Here is a 17127-nt window from a genome sequence, read left to right as displayed (position 1 = left end):
ATATTCTGATTTACTTCACTTCAGATTCTGATGTTGTTGACTTCATTACAAAATCTTCACATGGATTTTTCATTGTTTGAATTGCCACTTCTGAATATGTTTTCCCTTCAACTGTGTTGTCATCTTCTTGAGTTTTGATATTGACTGGCTCGGTATTCGTTCCTTTTTTTTCAACTTGGATGGTTACGTCTGAAGACTTCGATACATATTTTGTGTTGAGTTCTTCTAGTTTGTTTTTCAGAGATTTCTTGTCATTTTTATGTTTTTTAATTTGCATTAATAATTTCTCGTTGTGGTTCTTGAGGCGAGTGACTGCCTCATTTTTGTCAGCAACGATTTTGTCAACTTCCCTTTGCATATTTTGTATCACCTTTTTACTTTATTGAGAAATTACTTTTGAGATATCTTGTATTCTTCTGGCATTACTGAATCTGGCTTCAAAGTAATGTCTTGTAGCATTATTTTTTTCTTTTTGTGGGAAAATGTCAAAAATTTCTTTTTTTGTATTTAGGATAAAGGACCCTAGAGTTTCCATCCAGGGTGAGCCCAAAACAATGTCATTCTTGTCAAAAAATAAGGTTTTCACGGTGAATTATGAGATAAAAGTATAATCACCGATATTTAGTTGTAGATTGTTTATGTCATATTGTTTGTCACTTGTGTCAACAAAATTTGTTTCAATTGTATTTGATTTAGGGATCACTAATTGGTTAGCACATTTAGGACTAACATAATTACTATCTTTGGTGGGACTGATAGCGATTATAATATCTCTTCCCGCAAATGATCCTTTGATTTTAAATAGTGTACTAACACATTTACTAAAGGTTTTAGGAAATCTTTCATTACTGGTCTCCATTTTTCTTTTTCGTGGTGAGCCTTAGTGTTTTAAAAATAACCCCCTTTTTTAAATAAATATTTTAATATCTTTTAAAAATATCCCTCCTTTATACTTTAAAAAATATCCCTTGTGATCTTTTTTTGTTTAAAATATCTCACTTGAAATAAAATTTCAAATTATTTTTCGTCACTCTTTTATATTTTTATTTAACCTCTTATTATAAAATGATGACAATTCTTTTCTAATCCTTCTCTTTTACTCTTAACTTCACATGCTTTATAATTGCATAACTTAATCACTTACTTTGCAATTAGTATAATGGCCACTTTACCTTGAAGCTAAATGGTTACACACGAATGTGTCGGTACAAATAGGTATGACAATTGTTTTTTTTGGTTTTCTTAATTCTAATTTGACTATATGGATCAAGAAGTAATTCCTTTGTGATACGATGATGAATTTTAATTTACAGTTGCTAGAATTAATTGGTCAAATGTGGTAGCGGGGGTAGACTTGCAGTGGCGACAGTTGGCAAAATATAAAAATTGGATCGACCCTGACGGTTGATTTTCAATGGCTTGGCACTAAACAACCGCTCAACAATTATTTTTTTGAATAATTGTGGTCCGGTTGCACTGGATGGCAACAACGATAGTGGAATCTATAAGGCATGTGGGGATGGCGAGTACTAGGTTGTGGTGGCAGCAATGTCTTGACTACACTGCAAGGATGTTGCCGGCTGCGATCCAACGACAATGTCTTGATGGTGGAGAGGATGTTGTCGGTTGCTTCTTGTGGAATGACGACGGTAGTGTGCTCGTTGTGACTGCATGTGGAAGAGGTGGAGGAACGTTAGGCGGAATGAAGGTCAATGGGTGGAGACAACTTTGGGGTATGCGGCTTGCATTGACTGACTTGGACAGTCTGGGCTGCATACTACTTTTTTTTTTTTTTAAATAAAATTTTCTTTTTCTTAATTATTATTATTATTATTTTTAGTTTAATTATTTTTTATATATATATATATATATATTTTAATCTTTAATTTTCCTTTTATATTGATTATTTTTTTAAATATAAATATATATATATATATATATATTTATAATTTTTTTTAAACCTTTTTTCTTTTAATTAATAGTTGTTTTTTCTCTTCTAATATTTAATTTTTATTTTGTTTTATGTCTCTTTTTTTTCCTTGTATGGCTAGGGTCTATTGGCGAAAAAAGGAGAAACTCCAACTTGTGTAGTGAAATGCTTCAATCTTGATGGCAACAATGTTGACGAAACTTTGATGGCCAAAGGCCGGATCAAACTAGCTCTGTGCAACGGTTGAGCGGCCAGAGGATCGAACAACTCTGATATCAATGTAACAAACACGGTTTATATACACAACAATAATCTTTAGGATACTTCGAAGACAAAGACATCCACTGTAGGACAATTGTATATTGAATAATTTATATAGGATTGATGTGATATGATTACAATGAGGGTGAGGGCCTGCTTATATACCCTAGGTAGATACCTTTTCACAACGGTTATGTCCTTAGGGACATACCTCTTTATTACTAACTATTTAGTTAATCAATCATTAATTATGATTATTATTGTTTACATTATTTTCTATTATTTTACTATAGATTATATTCATAACAGTCCCTTCATCCCACTTTCTTCTTTTTGCAACTAAGGTATCCAAACAGATTTTTTTGGACCACAATGTATCTCAACCGTATATGGACGGGCCTGGGCCCATGAGAACTGTCATTTGAGGGGGATTTTTTCGTTTATGTAGCAATTTTTTTAATGCAGGTTTGATTTTTAGCCTTTAGGATATAAAGTACAAAAGAAAGGTGATCTCATTCACACAACCTAAACCAAATGACTGGTATAACAATTTGACGAGTCAGAAAAAATAGATGAAGTTGCAGCATATCTGTCTCTTGAGGCATTCCTAGGACAGATGAAGCTGAGCACAATTTTTAAGCTTTTCCTTTGATAGCTCAGGAAAGGCAGAACTACCTTTATTCATTAGCTAGGTGAAACTAATGTTTACTTTGTTGTATGAGTATATCCATAAAAGCATTATTTACTTGCTTGATATTTTGTCACAGCTGAAATCATTGCCTACTTTTTCTTTTTTTGTTTATCTTGTAAGATAAATATGGCCTCAGAGGCAATGGTGTTTGTAGATTGCTTGGTTGAGAAATATGAAGGGATTCATTTGGAAGACTGCTAGAATGTTAGAATGATCAATGTTAAAGTATATATATTTTTCCATTATGTTCATGGTTATCTGACATGTATGATCGGGTGACTTTTGAGAGGGAGAGATATCTAACTGTTGATGTGAAGTAAAGTAGTTCTCACAACTTTACATTGAATTATGTAGTTTTTAATTAATGAGTTTTTGTTTAGTTATGCTTTAGGCCAGTCTCTTTTTTTCCAACTTATAATCTGCACTATGCTTCTGTGTATTAGATATGTTGAAGACTATACTGTGAAATAGTTTGTTCTTGTGGTGACATTTGAATGAATAACAATGGATCTGGCACCTTAATTTTTTTACAGCTGTGACTGGGAAAAGCGAAACAAGTCTTTATTAGCAGCCAGAGACCTGAATGCATATTTACAAGAAGGTGATCAGAACATATGGAATCCTTGTGAGTGTCATGTTATTGGATGTAATTTGCACCACAAATTAACTGATCCTGCAAAGCGGACAATGTTTGATCTTCATGAAGTTTTTAAGAGCTTGCCAGCTCTTGACCATGGGGGGAAGTGCTACACTACGAGTATCAAACATGCAAAACCTTCAAAGGGATCTGGCATCTGGGATGTTCCGAATGAAGTATTAACTGCTGTTCTCAGTGGGCTTATGCCGAGTGACCTACTCAGAGTTTCAGCAACATGCCGACATTTGAGGTCATTGGCTGTGTCAATCATGCCTTGTATAAATGTTAAACTCTTTCCGCATCAGCAGATAGCAGTTGAATGGATGCTACAACGTGAGAAAAGCACTCAGGTCCTGGCACATCCTCTGTTTCTCGATATGTTAACAGAAGATGGTTTTCAATTTCACATCAATGTAGTTTCTGGTGAAGTATCACCTGGAATGGCTCCTACAGTGTTCGACTTTAAGGGAGGAATGTTTTGTGATGAACCTGGCCTGGGTAAAACAGTGACAGCCCTATCCCTTATCCTTAAGACGCAAGGGAAATTGGCCGATCCACCAGAAGGTGTGCAGGTAAAATGGTGTGACCATAGTTCAGGACAAAGATATGGTTATTATGAAATTAGTGTAAGCAATTCTTCAGCTGGTCGAACTATGACAATGTGGAAGAAGTGCATGGCACTTACTGCCCGGCGAGGCCAAGTTTATTTGGGTTCTGATTATCCAGATAATTTTGAAGAAGGAACTTCAGATTCTTCCTTCTCTACACCAACATCAAAGAGGTCAAGATTAGCTTCTTCAACACCACACTCAGGTTCAGTAAAATTGTGTGGGGATAAATTAAATCTTTTTAATCTTCAGCAGTCGTTGCCGACAGAACAGTCTATAAGATGTACTAGAAGCTTCAGTCAAATCAAGAGAAATCTGCTACAGACATATGAAGAACCATCTGCTTCTGGCAACCAAGGGGATGGAAAGAGGGCAAGGCAACAACAGAGATCACTCACACCAATGAAAAATTCTAAAGCTAACCAACTATTGAAACCACAAAGGTCGTCATCTCGTGTTAAATGTAAGAGTGGAAAACAAGAATCAGGCAAAGTTGAGACTTCAGAAAGCAACGAGACTTGGGTTCAGTGTGATGCTTGTAGTAAGTGGCGAAAACTTCCATCTGGAGCTGGATCACCAGATGACAACCTTGCATGGTTTTGTAGTATGAACAGGGATGTACGGCGCCAAAGCTGCTCAGCGCCAGAAGAGAATTGGGATGCAAGCAGGTCGATAACATACTTGCCTGGTTTTTATAATGAGGGTACTTCACCTGGACAGGAGCAGAATATACGTTTTTTTACTAGTGTGCTTAAGGAATATGCTTCATCACTTAATTCAGAGACCAAGCAAGCATTGACTTGGCTGGCAAACCTCACTGCAGACAAACTCTCAAAGATGGAAACTACGGGCATTACACTTCCTCCAGGCTTAAGGATGGTTTCAGTGTCTGGACAGGATTTGCATGGATATTACAAAATATTTGAGGCATTTGGCCTTGTGCAAAGGAAGGAAGGAAAGGGGATTGCCAGGTGGTGTTATCCTCGTGGTCTAGACAATCTTGTATTTGATGTGGTAGCTTTAAAAAATTCTCTTACCAGGCCAGTTGATGTAGTCAGGCTATACCTGTCCAGAGCGACCCTTATTGTAGTACCTGCAAATCTAGTAGAGCACTGGAAAAACCAAATTTTGAAACATATCAGGCCTGGGCAAATACGAATGTTTATCTGGGTTGATCAGAGAAAACCACCTCTAGCTCACAACCTTGCGTGGGACTATGATATTGTCATTACTACTTTTCCTCGCTTGAGTGCAGAGTGGAGTCTGCGGGAAAGCAGTGTACTGATGCGGGTGCATTGGCTGCGGGTAATGTTGGATGAGGGTCATACTCTAGGTTCAAGTGTGAGCCTTACGAACAAGTTACAAATGGCAATATCTTTGACTGCCTCTTGTCGATGGTTGTTAACTGGCACACCGACGCCAAACACACCAAATAGTCAAGTGGCTCATTTGCAACCTATGCTAAAGTTTCTGCATGAAGAAGCATATGGCCTATATCCGAAGTTTTGGGAATCTGGTATTCTTCGACCATTTGAAGCGGAAATGGAGGAAGGACGGGTACGCCTTCTACAACTCCTTCAAAGGTGTATGATAAGTGCCAGGAAAGCAGATTTAAAAAATATTCCTGCTTGCATCAAGAAGGCTACATTCCTTGATTTTACAGAGGAACATGCAAAAAGTTATAATGAGCTAGTTGTGACAGTTAGGCGTAATATTTTAATGGCAGACTGGAACGATCCTTCTCATGTGGAATCTCTTCTTAATCCAAAACAATGGAAATTCCGAAGCAATACAATTAGGAATGTGCGCTTATCTTGTTGTGTGGCAGGCCACATAAAGGTTAAAAATGCAGGTGAGGATATTCAAGAAACTATGGATATCCTAATGCACCAAGGCTTGGATCCTGCTTCTGAAGACTACGTTATCATAAAATATGGTCTCCTCCATGGAGGAAACTGTTTTAGGTTGGTGATTTATTCAGTTTATCAAACTTGATTTATATCTGTATATATATCTTTCAACCTGTGATACTATTTGTAATGTAGTATTTAAAAATAAAAATAATTTTTTGGTATTACAGGTGCTACGATTGGTGCCGGCTGCCCATAATAACACCTTGTCGGCATTTGTTATGTCTCGACTGCGTTGCTCTTGACAGTGAAAAGTGCACCTTACCTGGTTGTGGTTATGCCTACAAGATGCAGAGTCCAGAAATATTGACTCGTCCTGAAAACCCCAATCCAAAATGGCCTGTTCCTGAAGACCTTATTGAGTTACAACCATCATATAATCAGGTGAGTGAGACATTACTAACATGAAAACCCACATATTTGGCTTGTTACTATTTTCCTTGACATTATGTTTGTTGAGAAAGGTTAATTTTGATACCATGGCTTATTTTTCTGTTAGTTCTCCTAGTTGTCTTGTTTCTTGACAAACTTTGATTAGAGTCACTTCTGTCTATGTACTTGAAATCATTCAGGATAACTGGGATCCTGATTGGCATGCAACAACCAGCAGCAAAGTTGCTTATTTAGTTGAAAAGTTAAAGGTATTGCGTGATGCAAACAGGGAGATGGGCTACTGTTTAGATACTGAGGATCTTCCGAATGACGTAGAAGTGGTTCCTTTATCTGGTGAAACAAGCTACAATTCTGCAGCTGGAAAGCTTGGATGCGAAGCTCCTGAAATCTCAGATAATCCCCATAGGAAATTGCCAGAGAAAGCAATAATTTTTTCTCAATTCCTTGAGCACATACATGTGGTGGAACGACAGGTTTGGTTAAATTTAGTACCATTGACTATATTTCTCTATGTTTCATACTTATTTGGCAGTGGGTATTCTTATGTAAGTGTTTTCTTGGTGATAGTTGACTGGTGCAGGTATTAAATATACTGGGATGTATAGTCCAATGCATTCTAGTAATAAGGTTTGTACTAGACGTTTATATCTAATTTAATGTTATAACTTTTCAGTGGACTAACTTTGCCGCTTTTTCTAACAAATGCATTGTTTATTGTGAGGTTCTGTGCAGATGAAGTCACTGATGACATTCCAACATGATACAGACTGCATGGCTCTAATAATGGACGGAAGTGCTGCTTTAGGACTGGATCTGAGCTTTGTGACCTATGTTTTCTTGATGGAACCAATCTGGGATAGAAGGTGAATGTTATTTGTCAACAGCATCATACATCCATCTCTCAAAAATGATATTTTGTTCACAAGAGTGGTCATCAAAGTAATAGAGTTACTATTGATTTGTCCCCGTATTAAAATTATAGTTCTGTCAGATTACAAGCATAAAGGTAGGTTTCGTGAAATGTCATTGTTTTGGGACCTAACTGACTTTTAAAATACTATGTCATCAGTATGGAGGAACAAGTGATCAGTCGGGCACATCGGATGGGGGCTACGCGCCCAATTCATGTAGAGACATTGGCTATGCGGGGTACAATTGAAGAACAGATGCTGGAATATCTCCATGTATGTGCAGAAAAATTGTTTTATTTTTTCAACAATACTCGTTGGAGGCTGCCCCTGTCTAGCCAATGTTGAATAACTACCTTATGGTTTTGAAGGATCTATGGCTATGCTTCAATGGAATAATTTTGCAGTGCATGGAAATAGAAAAGGCCTTCTTCAAAGGATATTTTCAGATGTTTCCTGCTTTCTCTTTCAATTGTTAAATCCCTCATTGCTTGTTAGTTTGTTGTGGGATTGAAGTGCCTTCCAGTTCAAACGACTATGCATTGCTTACCTGCTTGCTGTCTATATTCTTATAGTTAAATCATATCATTTTTGGCATCATTGGGACATAAACCTGTATCTTTAGTTTGCATTGCATGGTTTTCTGGAAAATATTAACTATTTCTTTTTGTCTGGCCTGGCATTCATCTTGCCATGTGAACTTGTGCAGCTGTCGATTAATTTTTATTTGAGATCATTTGTATGTTTAGCTTATAGCAAACTCTCTCTCTCTCTCTCTCTCTCTATATATATATATATATAGAGAGAGAGAGAGAGAGAGAGAGAGAGAGAGAGCATATGTGTGTGTGTGTGTATAGAGGTTAGGAGTTAGGCACCTTCATATTTATTTCTATACTGTTTGGCTAATGGAGAAAGGTTAAAGGAAAAAGTACACTTGTTTAATTTTGTCTCATAATTATTGACAGGATCCAGTAGAGCACAGGAGAGCAATCAAGGAGGATATTCATACCTTAAATCAAGAAGGACAGAAATTCCAGCGAACATTGCATGATTTTGCAGAGAGTAACTATCTGGCTCGGCTTAGCTTTGTGAGAACAAAAGTTGCAGGATGAAGGTATTTCCATTCTGGAGATAACATTAGCTTACCTAAATATTTTCACTACCAAGTACTTTGCTTGATGTATGTTAGAATTTTTCATGGTTTTCTCTGCCTAAATTAACTGATACATTGTTAGAAGCTTTCTTTTTGTTGAATGAGTTCTTATTCGTTTAGTTCCTCAAATATATCGTGTTGGCAATCTCATCAGGCAATAATGTTTAACTATCTAAAATTGTATTCTGTAATTTTTTCATATCCTGAATACTGCGGATTTCCAAAAATAACTGTTTGTTTCTTATTGTAATTGTGGTTGTTTTATTTTTGGGTAGGTGAAAACGAATTTCAAATTAGTGGATCCATAACATGTTCACAGTGGTGGACTTAGAAAGGACACTCTCCTTGATATAATTACAAAATGGCCCTAGTGAAGTATAGCCTTGCATACTGGCTGTACCTGTGAAACAAAAAGATAGCAGTCTACCTGCATGGTTTATTGGTATATCTGACTGATTTTGTTAACTGCCTTTCCTGCTTCCAATGTTGGCATTTGTAAGATGCTGATCTATCTAGCTAGATATATGGATAGATTTATAACCATGTCTTAGGATCATGGACAAAATGCAAAAGCTTATTCATAAAACAGAGTGCGACATAGTACTGATACTATGAATGGACCTTCTGACTTCAAAATTCTATTGGTGTGTTCTTTGCTCTCTTGACTACAACACCTAGTCTTCCTTGCCATTGCTCTAACCTGCTTCAAATTTTGTACTTCAATTCTTGTCTTTGCAGCAACAAATCTTGAGTGATGTTTAAAATCTTCAATCGCTTTTCCAGTTTCTATACCTGCGTCTCCACTTGATCATCCTTGGATGTAGGTTCTTCCTGTTACATACAATGGCCTTCACATGGTTCAAAATGTCTTCCTCGGATTAATTTAACAAAAGGGCAGAACTAGAACATATACTCCACAGCTTCAAAAGGACCTCCACAGTTTCTACCTCATGGCAAAAAGGGCATTTGGTTTGGGCAACTCAGGTATTTCAAGTTGGCTGGGGTGTTGAGATTCGAGAATCCCACCCGAATCAACTACTGCAGCAACTGATTAAACTTCTCCTATCTGTTAATTACCGAAACAAATTATCTACTGCTTCCTACAACAAATATCGAAGCTAATACAACTGCAGCTTTTACTTAATTAATTAATTTGCCCAAAACAAGAACATGACAATAGAGAAAAATCCACACAAGTGAAAGTATTGTTTGGACAAATGTCCCTGGAAAAACCCAATGCGGGAAAACTGGTGCGACAACTCTGAGGGTTTTATATTATTAAGCTGTAGTTTCTGAATACAACTCTCGATGCTCTTCCGACAATCCAATTATAGAGAAAATAAACTGGTAGAGAAAGTTAGTGGGATTATCTCACTCTACCCTGCAATTCCTGGTTGTTCCGGCAGCTGAACCAACTATCCTCGACTATCTCTGTGCTGGCCCTGCGTTAGCCTCAAAAGGCTCTGTTTCAGCTCAACTGCGAAACATCTTGCTTTTTGGAGCAGTTTCCGGCCCTCCCCATTCAGAAATGTCAGCTCCTCTGCAAAACTCGGACTTCTGCTTTGGATGACTGCGCTGTCTCTGCGTGAGCCCTTCTGGCTCAGCATCAAGCTCTGCATGGGCCCTTCTGGCCCAACGTCAACACTTTTGGTGTCTCTCTGCCTCTCTTTGCTGCGTATCCTGGGTTTTGGAGAAGATACTCCAACCCAACTATCTTTGCCCCTCACTGCAACAACTCTCTATCAAAATTCTCCTGACAGCGCCTCTGCTTTGCTTCAGAAAATTGAACTTCTGAACTCTTTGTGTGTTCTTCCAAGTGCCCTCAAGCCTCCTTAAATAATCTCCTCGTTGACATTCAACGACTTAGATTAGAAGCTAATTAATGGCTAAGATTATTTATGCTTAATCCCCGTCTTCTTCTAGAAGTTACACCCACAATTTATATTAATACCATTTAATTATTTTATTTTCCTAAGTTTAGACTTAGGGTCCCTTTAAAAATAATTAATTATTTTAATAAAATTGTTTTCGGATGGAATTTCCAAAACACCTTCTGGGTTCTTTGGAATACATGTGTCTAAGCCTCCCTACAAAATTTGAGACTTAGAGCACATAAGCAACATGGGGTTGGGGGGAGATGCCCTTAATGAGCCCTTGAGCATACGGGTGGTGCAAAAGATAACTCGATGCCTCTATGGCATGCTGGGAACATATATGTTAAAGGTTATGTAAACTTAGAATATTTGCTTGTGTGGAAGGTGAAAGGCCTCAAGTGAAGTTGAAGAGTTGTGAGGAGTCCAAGAGACCTCTTGGATGATGAAACCAAGGGTCACAAAAATGGTGTATTTATCATATCATTGAATAGTGCATCTCATTTTACCTAATTGTCTCTTGCCTTTTCCTAAGTCTAAAAATTGTATTAGAGCACAGTTGGTCATGCTTAGAAACATGTCGAATCTGCCTAGTAAATCTTCAATCCTGACCTGTTAGCTTGTGTAGCCAATAGACGTGCACTCCTGTACTCTAATGCCCCACTCATTCTCTACGTCCATTTCTCCATCTACCCAAGCAAATTCAACGTATTCCCACTCAAGCTTGCTCACTATGCTTCCAACATCAAGTGTTACTATGTCATTGTGCTCAGACCCGCTCCAGAAACCCTAGCTATGAGGTACCTCACTTGTATCTTTTGACCCAGAGCATGTGACGAAGACTCCCTCCACTTGGAATTGGTAAATGTCAATATAGAGTTGAATTATTTCGAAGGGTCATTGATTGTTGGACAAACGAACCATGATGCTTGGGAAAGGAGCGAAGTGAAACAATGAGCAAGGGAAGAACATAAGAATTAATGGGTGTTAAGTATGAAACTTTATACATTCAATAATAGTCTTCGAAAACAAATAATGTAACTTCTACTCTGTCAGCAAGTCAGACTGAGAGACACCATTGAAGGTTTGCGAGTTCTACTTTAGAGTTCATCAAATGTTGCTCGCATACTATTGTTGCCACAGGGACGATCAACCACAAACTTGTACCTAGCTCGAGGTTGCCAACATGTATATTGAAGTTCTTCCTATTGCATTGATAAATTTTCTAGTGGCCATTGATAATGGATCAATTCAACACTCCATTCAAGCACATGGAGGAATTTTGATAACATTTAGAGGATCCACACCAATGGTTACAAATAGAACAAGAGCAACACTCCTAGTCTTCACTCGGTCCTCCATTCGCCAATTGGACACTGACCCACTCTCAGATGATGCTCGAGGTTGCCAACTTGGATATTGAAGTTATTCCTATTGCTTTGATAACCTTTCTAACGATTGTTGAGAATGGATCAATATGGCACTCCATTCAAGCACATGGAGAAATTTTGATAACTTATAGAGGATCCACACCGTTGTTTAAACAGAAAACAAGAGAAACACTCACAGTCTTCATATGGTCCTTCATTTGCTAGTTGCACCCCAACCCACTCTCAAGTAACCCAGACAATATTGAGGCTATGTTCCACTTGATCCTGTGGGTAAGCATTTATCATGGAGGTTTATAGGTAACTAGACTATCATCATGTCCGATGGCTTCCACCTCTCGCACCATCTGAAGATTGCTTTGGTTCCTTATGGTTTGAATGCTATTTGTTCCAAGAGGAAGTGATGAGTTGCAATATATATCTGCAAGTTATTCTCATTGAAATTGAGGGTTTCACTAGTCTTGGCACCACTAGTGGGAAGCGAATAGTCAAAATGCTCAAATTGCTGGATTACACATACAACCACCACCTTTGCATGCTTCTTTGTGTGAGTCGACCTCAAATTAGGTTTAAGGTTTCAATGAAGAGACAGGGAATGTGTAAACTATTTGGTATTAATGCGCAATATTGGGGTTCACGTTGTCTAAATTTATTATCGCATTACTTGGGTGCTTTGCATACTTCAAAGTGCTTCTATTTCTTCACGACTTCCTCTAGATTGTGGCTCTAGTGTTTACCAACTCTTCATGACTTCCTCTAGATTGTGGCTCTAGTGTTTACCAACTCTGTCCAAGTCAAGGTTGTTTGACCAAGATTTGATGCTTCTGCTTTTGGGTCTCATTTATATTTGGGTTTCAAATTTCAATCACAAATGTACATGAAGCTAACATGGCAACCAAGGTTGTGTAAGAGCACTAGGATCGCGGTCCTTCTGCTTGACATCATTTGGACAATTGTGACCCTTTGTTTATGAAGCTATCTAAGAGTAACCTTGTTGGAAACACGTAGCCAATGGAGGAATAGAATCTTTTGGTCCTTCTTTCTTATATGACTCATGCCCCTCATAACATAGAGTTCCAATAAATGGATATTAATTGCAGGTGAAAGTCACCAATAGATCTTGCCTTGATCAACTAGTCAGACAACAATTTTTTGGATATTTGGTGTGATATTGGAGGATTTGTGTATGTTATCGTGTACATGGTTTTCAATCATACTTTTACATCAGTTGCCCATGGGATGAGTCCAAATGACACAACAAGATTCTGACAAATATTGGTTGGGAAGGGCCTGAAAAACTTTCTTAGCTTGCCACAAAATTTGGAACTGTAGAGGTTCCGAGAATTTTGTATCTTTGGAGTCATATGCAATGAATTTGATCCATGCAGCGAAGGAGTATGTCTACCTAAGGATAGAGAAAGATTGATTCCAAGACGAAACTTAAGCTGACACCCTTCATTTTCCTAAGTTGTTGAAAAAATGGCTTGAATTAATAAAGTATTAGAGTTATTGAATATTTCGATGCACTGTACTATTCATGATATGGTCAAAATCAAGAAAGCCACTCTCATGGATATTCCAACTTGTTTATGAGATTCACAGGGCAAGATTGAGTTTCTTCAACTTAAATCACAACTCCAATGAGATACACTGTAGCAAAGGAATCAACATTCTGAACTGGTTTGAAGTTATATCAAGCAAGCTTGAGCTACAACTTACAACGTGAACATGAGCCATAGTGAGAACTAGAGCCAACTACTGAAGCCTAAAGCTAGAGTTAGCTAAAGCTAGTGTCAATGTTGTAGCTAGAGACAGACTCATGTTGCATTTATGGTCCTCCTTAAGCCACCACTTAGTAGAATACTTACTGCTTTTTCTAGACAAAAGTTTGTAGTGAACTTCAAACCACCATTTTCAACATTTTATGGTTATCTTTAAGCCATTATTAGGAAGCACTTCCATTTTGTAGAAGACATCAACTTTTAGCTAGATTCAAAATTGTTTAGGAATTGCTTCGAGCCAAGTTCTAGAGTTGGTGGCTAGCCTTAAACCACCACCGATAGAAGACATTGGCTTCTGCTATTTTTGGTTTGCGGTCTTCCTTGAATCATCACCAGTAGAAGACTTTGGATTTTTCTACCCATTTGTTTTGTGATTTTCCTTAAACAACCATATTTAGAGAGCACATCTAGCCATTGGTTGCTATTTATCTTTATATTTCAGCTCTCTTCATGGACTCATGTACACGCCTTTGAATTTGGGGGGGAATGTTGGAATCATAATCCTTAGAAGTTATGTAAATTAGGAATATTCACTTGTGTGGAAGGAGAAAGTCTCAAGTGAAGTTGAAGAGTAATCTGGAGTCCAAGAGACCTCTTGGATGATGAAAAAAGGGTCACAAAATGTTGTACTTATGTGTATCATATCTTCGAATAATGGATCTCACATTACCTAATTGTCCCTTGCATTCTTGTGAGTCTAACATGGCATTACTTACAAGGTCATTGTTAGCGGGCACCCTTGTCTAAATGATATAAATAAATGAACTTTGTTCGATTTAATCTGATTGACAACATATAGACAAGTTGTAGCATCAAATTAAAGAGCCATGATAACCTAATTCCTTAGAGGTTATGTAAATTTGAAATATTCACTTGTGTGGAAGGAGAAAAGCCTCAAGTGAAGTTGACGAATCATGATTAGCCCAAGAGACCTTTTGGATGATGAAACCAAGGGTCACCCATTGGCTGCTATTTATCTTTATATTTCAGCTCTCTTCATGGACTCATGTACATGCCTTTGAATTGGGGGGGGGGGAATGTTGGAAACATAATCCTTAGAAGTCATGTAAATTAGGAATATTCACTTGTGTGAAAGGAGAAAAGTCTCAAGTGAAGTTGAAAAGTAATCTGGAGTCCAAGAGACCTCTTGGATGATGAAAAAAGGGTCACAAAATGTTGTACTTATGTGTATCATATCTTTGAATAATGGATCTCATGTTACCTAATTGTCTCTTTCATTCTTGTGAGTCTAACATGGCATTACTTACAAGGTCATTGTTAGCAGGCACCCTTGTCTAAATGATATAAATAAATGAACTTCCTTCGATTTAGTCTGATTGACAACATATAGACAAGTTGTAGCATCAAATTAAAGAACCATGATAACCTAATTCCTTAGAGGTTATGTAATTTTGTAATATTCACTTGTGTGGAAGGAGAAAAGCCTCAAGTGAAGTTGAAGAGTTATGATTAGCCCAAGAGACCTTTTGGATGATGAAACCAAGGGTCACAAAATGTTGTATTTATGTATACCATATCGTTGAATAATGGATACATAATTGTCTTTTGTATTCTTGTGAGTCTAACATGGCATTATATACAAGGTCATTGTTAGCAGGCACCCTTGTCTAAATGATTTAAATAGATGAACTTGCTTTGATTTAGTTTGATTGTCAACATATAGACAAGTTGTAGCATCAAATAAGAGAGCCATGATGACTTGAATAAAAAAATGACAAAACGTTAGTGCATGCCACATGGGTATGATGAAAGGCCACTCCACATGGTCATAAGCCTTTTCAAAGCAAGGTCAGGTTCAATGAAAAGTGTTTGCATAGCTAAGCATCTACGCTGTTCCACCATTACGAACAATCATAACATTGTTGAGTATATAAACTTCCTTCATTTTAGTTTGATTGACAGAAAGGCAAGCTGTAGCATTAGAAAAGAGAGCCTCGATGACTAGAACAAAGAAATGGCCAAGCTATATTACACACAACATGGCCATGATGAAAAGGCATTTTCAAAGTCAAGTTTAATGAGAAGTGTTTGCATAGCCAAGCATCTAGGCCATTCCATTCCTTCACAAAGAACTACAACATTGTTGAGTATATGAACTTCCTCTGATTGCACCGAGAGGTGCTTTACAACCTGGTGTGGAGGATATGTTGTTACATAGTGCTAGATAACGTTGCATTAAACAATAATAAAAAGAAGTACTTAGACTAAAAGAAGGATACAAGTAGGCTTTAAAGTAAAAGTTATACAAGTCGAATTTAGAGTAAATTTAAATTTAGGCTTTTGAATTAGATCGAGATCTAGAAAAGAATGTTAATTTTACTAGATGTCACTAATAATAGAAACAAAGATTTACTTTTTATGTGTGTGTGTGTGTGTAAGATTTACTTTATGTGTGTGTGTGTGTAAGATTTACTTTATGTGTGTGTGTGTGTGTGTGTAAGATTTACTTTATGTGTGTGTGTGTGTGTGTGTGTATGTATAATGCTCCCTACATTGATGCCATTGGCATTGGTCCACACACATTTGAATGATTGAGAGCTAAGATCCCCTTAGGCCTACTCTTTCTACTTGGAAAAACAACGTTGGCATTCCTGCCAAGTGCACACCCTTTGCACAAGCCTTGTTGCTCAACACTAAAATTTGGGAGACCAATGACAATCTCCCTCAGGATCAGTAATGCCGTGTAGTGCAAGTGCCCTATCCTCCTGTGCCATAGCTTGCACAAGTTGTCACTGTGATGTGCCAAGGCCTAAGCAAGCTTACTCTTCAACTTGTATAAATTGCTTTCTGGTAACCCTTATGACTACTACTGTGTCAAGGCTAGAATCCTCTAGATGAATGAGCATTTTCCCATTTCCTGAACATCGCAATAAATCCTTTTTCCTCCATCATTGAGAATTGTTAAAATTTGGGTACCAGAGGACAAGTGGTTCCCTAAGGCTTTGATCTTTGGCCTAGGGAAAAGTGTCCAAATTTATTTGTACTTTTCTCCTAAAGTGACTTTATAAGTGGTAAAGTCAATTTAATTTAAAAGTGACTTTATAAGTGGTAAAATTACATTCTAATTTAAAAGTGACTTCATAAGTGGTAAAGTTACATTCTAATTTAAAAGTGACTTTATAAGTGGTAAAGTTACATTCTAATTTAAAGGTGACTTTATTAAACTCAATGAAGAATTAGAAAGTGAAAAAGTGACTATGGAAATAAAAGGCTAAGTGGGTGAGTTAAAAAATAGAAATGGAGAATTAAATGCACATATATTCTCATCCCTAGATCTAAATGAATTTCAACCATTAGATCTTAGGGTAACCCAAAAGGTCATTTAGAGAATAAAAGGAGAAGAGAAGAGGAAAAGATCATTCATTCTTTCATGAGCATTTGAGAGAAAGAGAAAATTTCTGAGCAGTGAGGAAGTGAAGGAGAGCAACGAGAAGGCATTTCAGCAAATCTGGGCAACAACATTTATTGGCATGCATACCAAGAAAAAACCGTACAATAGGAGAAAGGCACAAAAATCAAGGAAGAGGGACAACAAGTTTGGGCATGTTTTTTGAGGCTGGCTGTACAACATTTAA

General features: G+C 37.4%; 1 protein-coding gene across 8 annotated transcripts in view; it reads left to right on the top strand.

The window, feature by feature from the left end:
- The window catches only part of LOC149167576 (SNF2 domain-containing protein / helicase domain-containing protein / F-box family protein), a 136679-nt gene that overhangs the window by 49715 nt on the left and 69837 nt on the right, over positions 1–17127 (top strand). For all 8 annotated transcript variants that reach the window (XR_016260941.1, XR_016260940.1, XR_016260939.1 and 5 more), the window contains 7 exons: positions 3416–6091; positions 6208–6421; positions 6610–6903; positions 6998–7057; positions 7163–7293; positions 7500–7614; positions 8304–8452. Coding sequence is in view for 3 of the 8 variants with exons in the window: in XM_089433033.1 (XP_089289159.1) it covers positions 3416–6091; positions 6208–6421; positions 6610–6903; positions 6998–7057; positions 7163–7293; positions 7500–7614; positions 8304–8450 (3637 nt within the window). In the remaining 5 variants the exon portion in view is untranslated. The remainder of the gene's footprint in view (positions 1–3415; positions 6092–6207; positions 6422–6609; positions 6904–6997; positions 7058–7162; positions 7294–7499; positions 7615–8303; positions 8453–17127) is intronic.

Source organism: Pinus tabuliformis, chromosome 5_1, assembly GCF_031772625.1.
Source record: "Pinus tabuliformis cultivar Carrire ecotype Pingquan chromosome 5_1, CPIR1, whole genome shotgun sequence".
NCBI classification, from domain to species: Eukaryota; Viridiplantae; Streptophyta; class Pinopsida; order Pinales; family Pinaceae; genus Pinus; species Pinus tabuliformis.
Note: the sequence above shows the minus strand (reverse complement) of the source record. Positions and strands in the feature narration are given on the sequence as shown.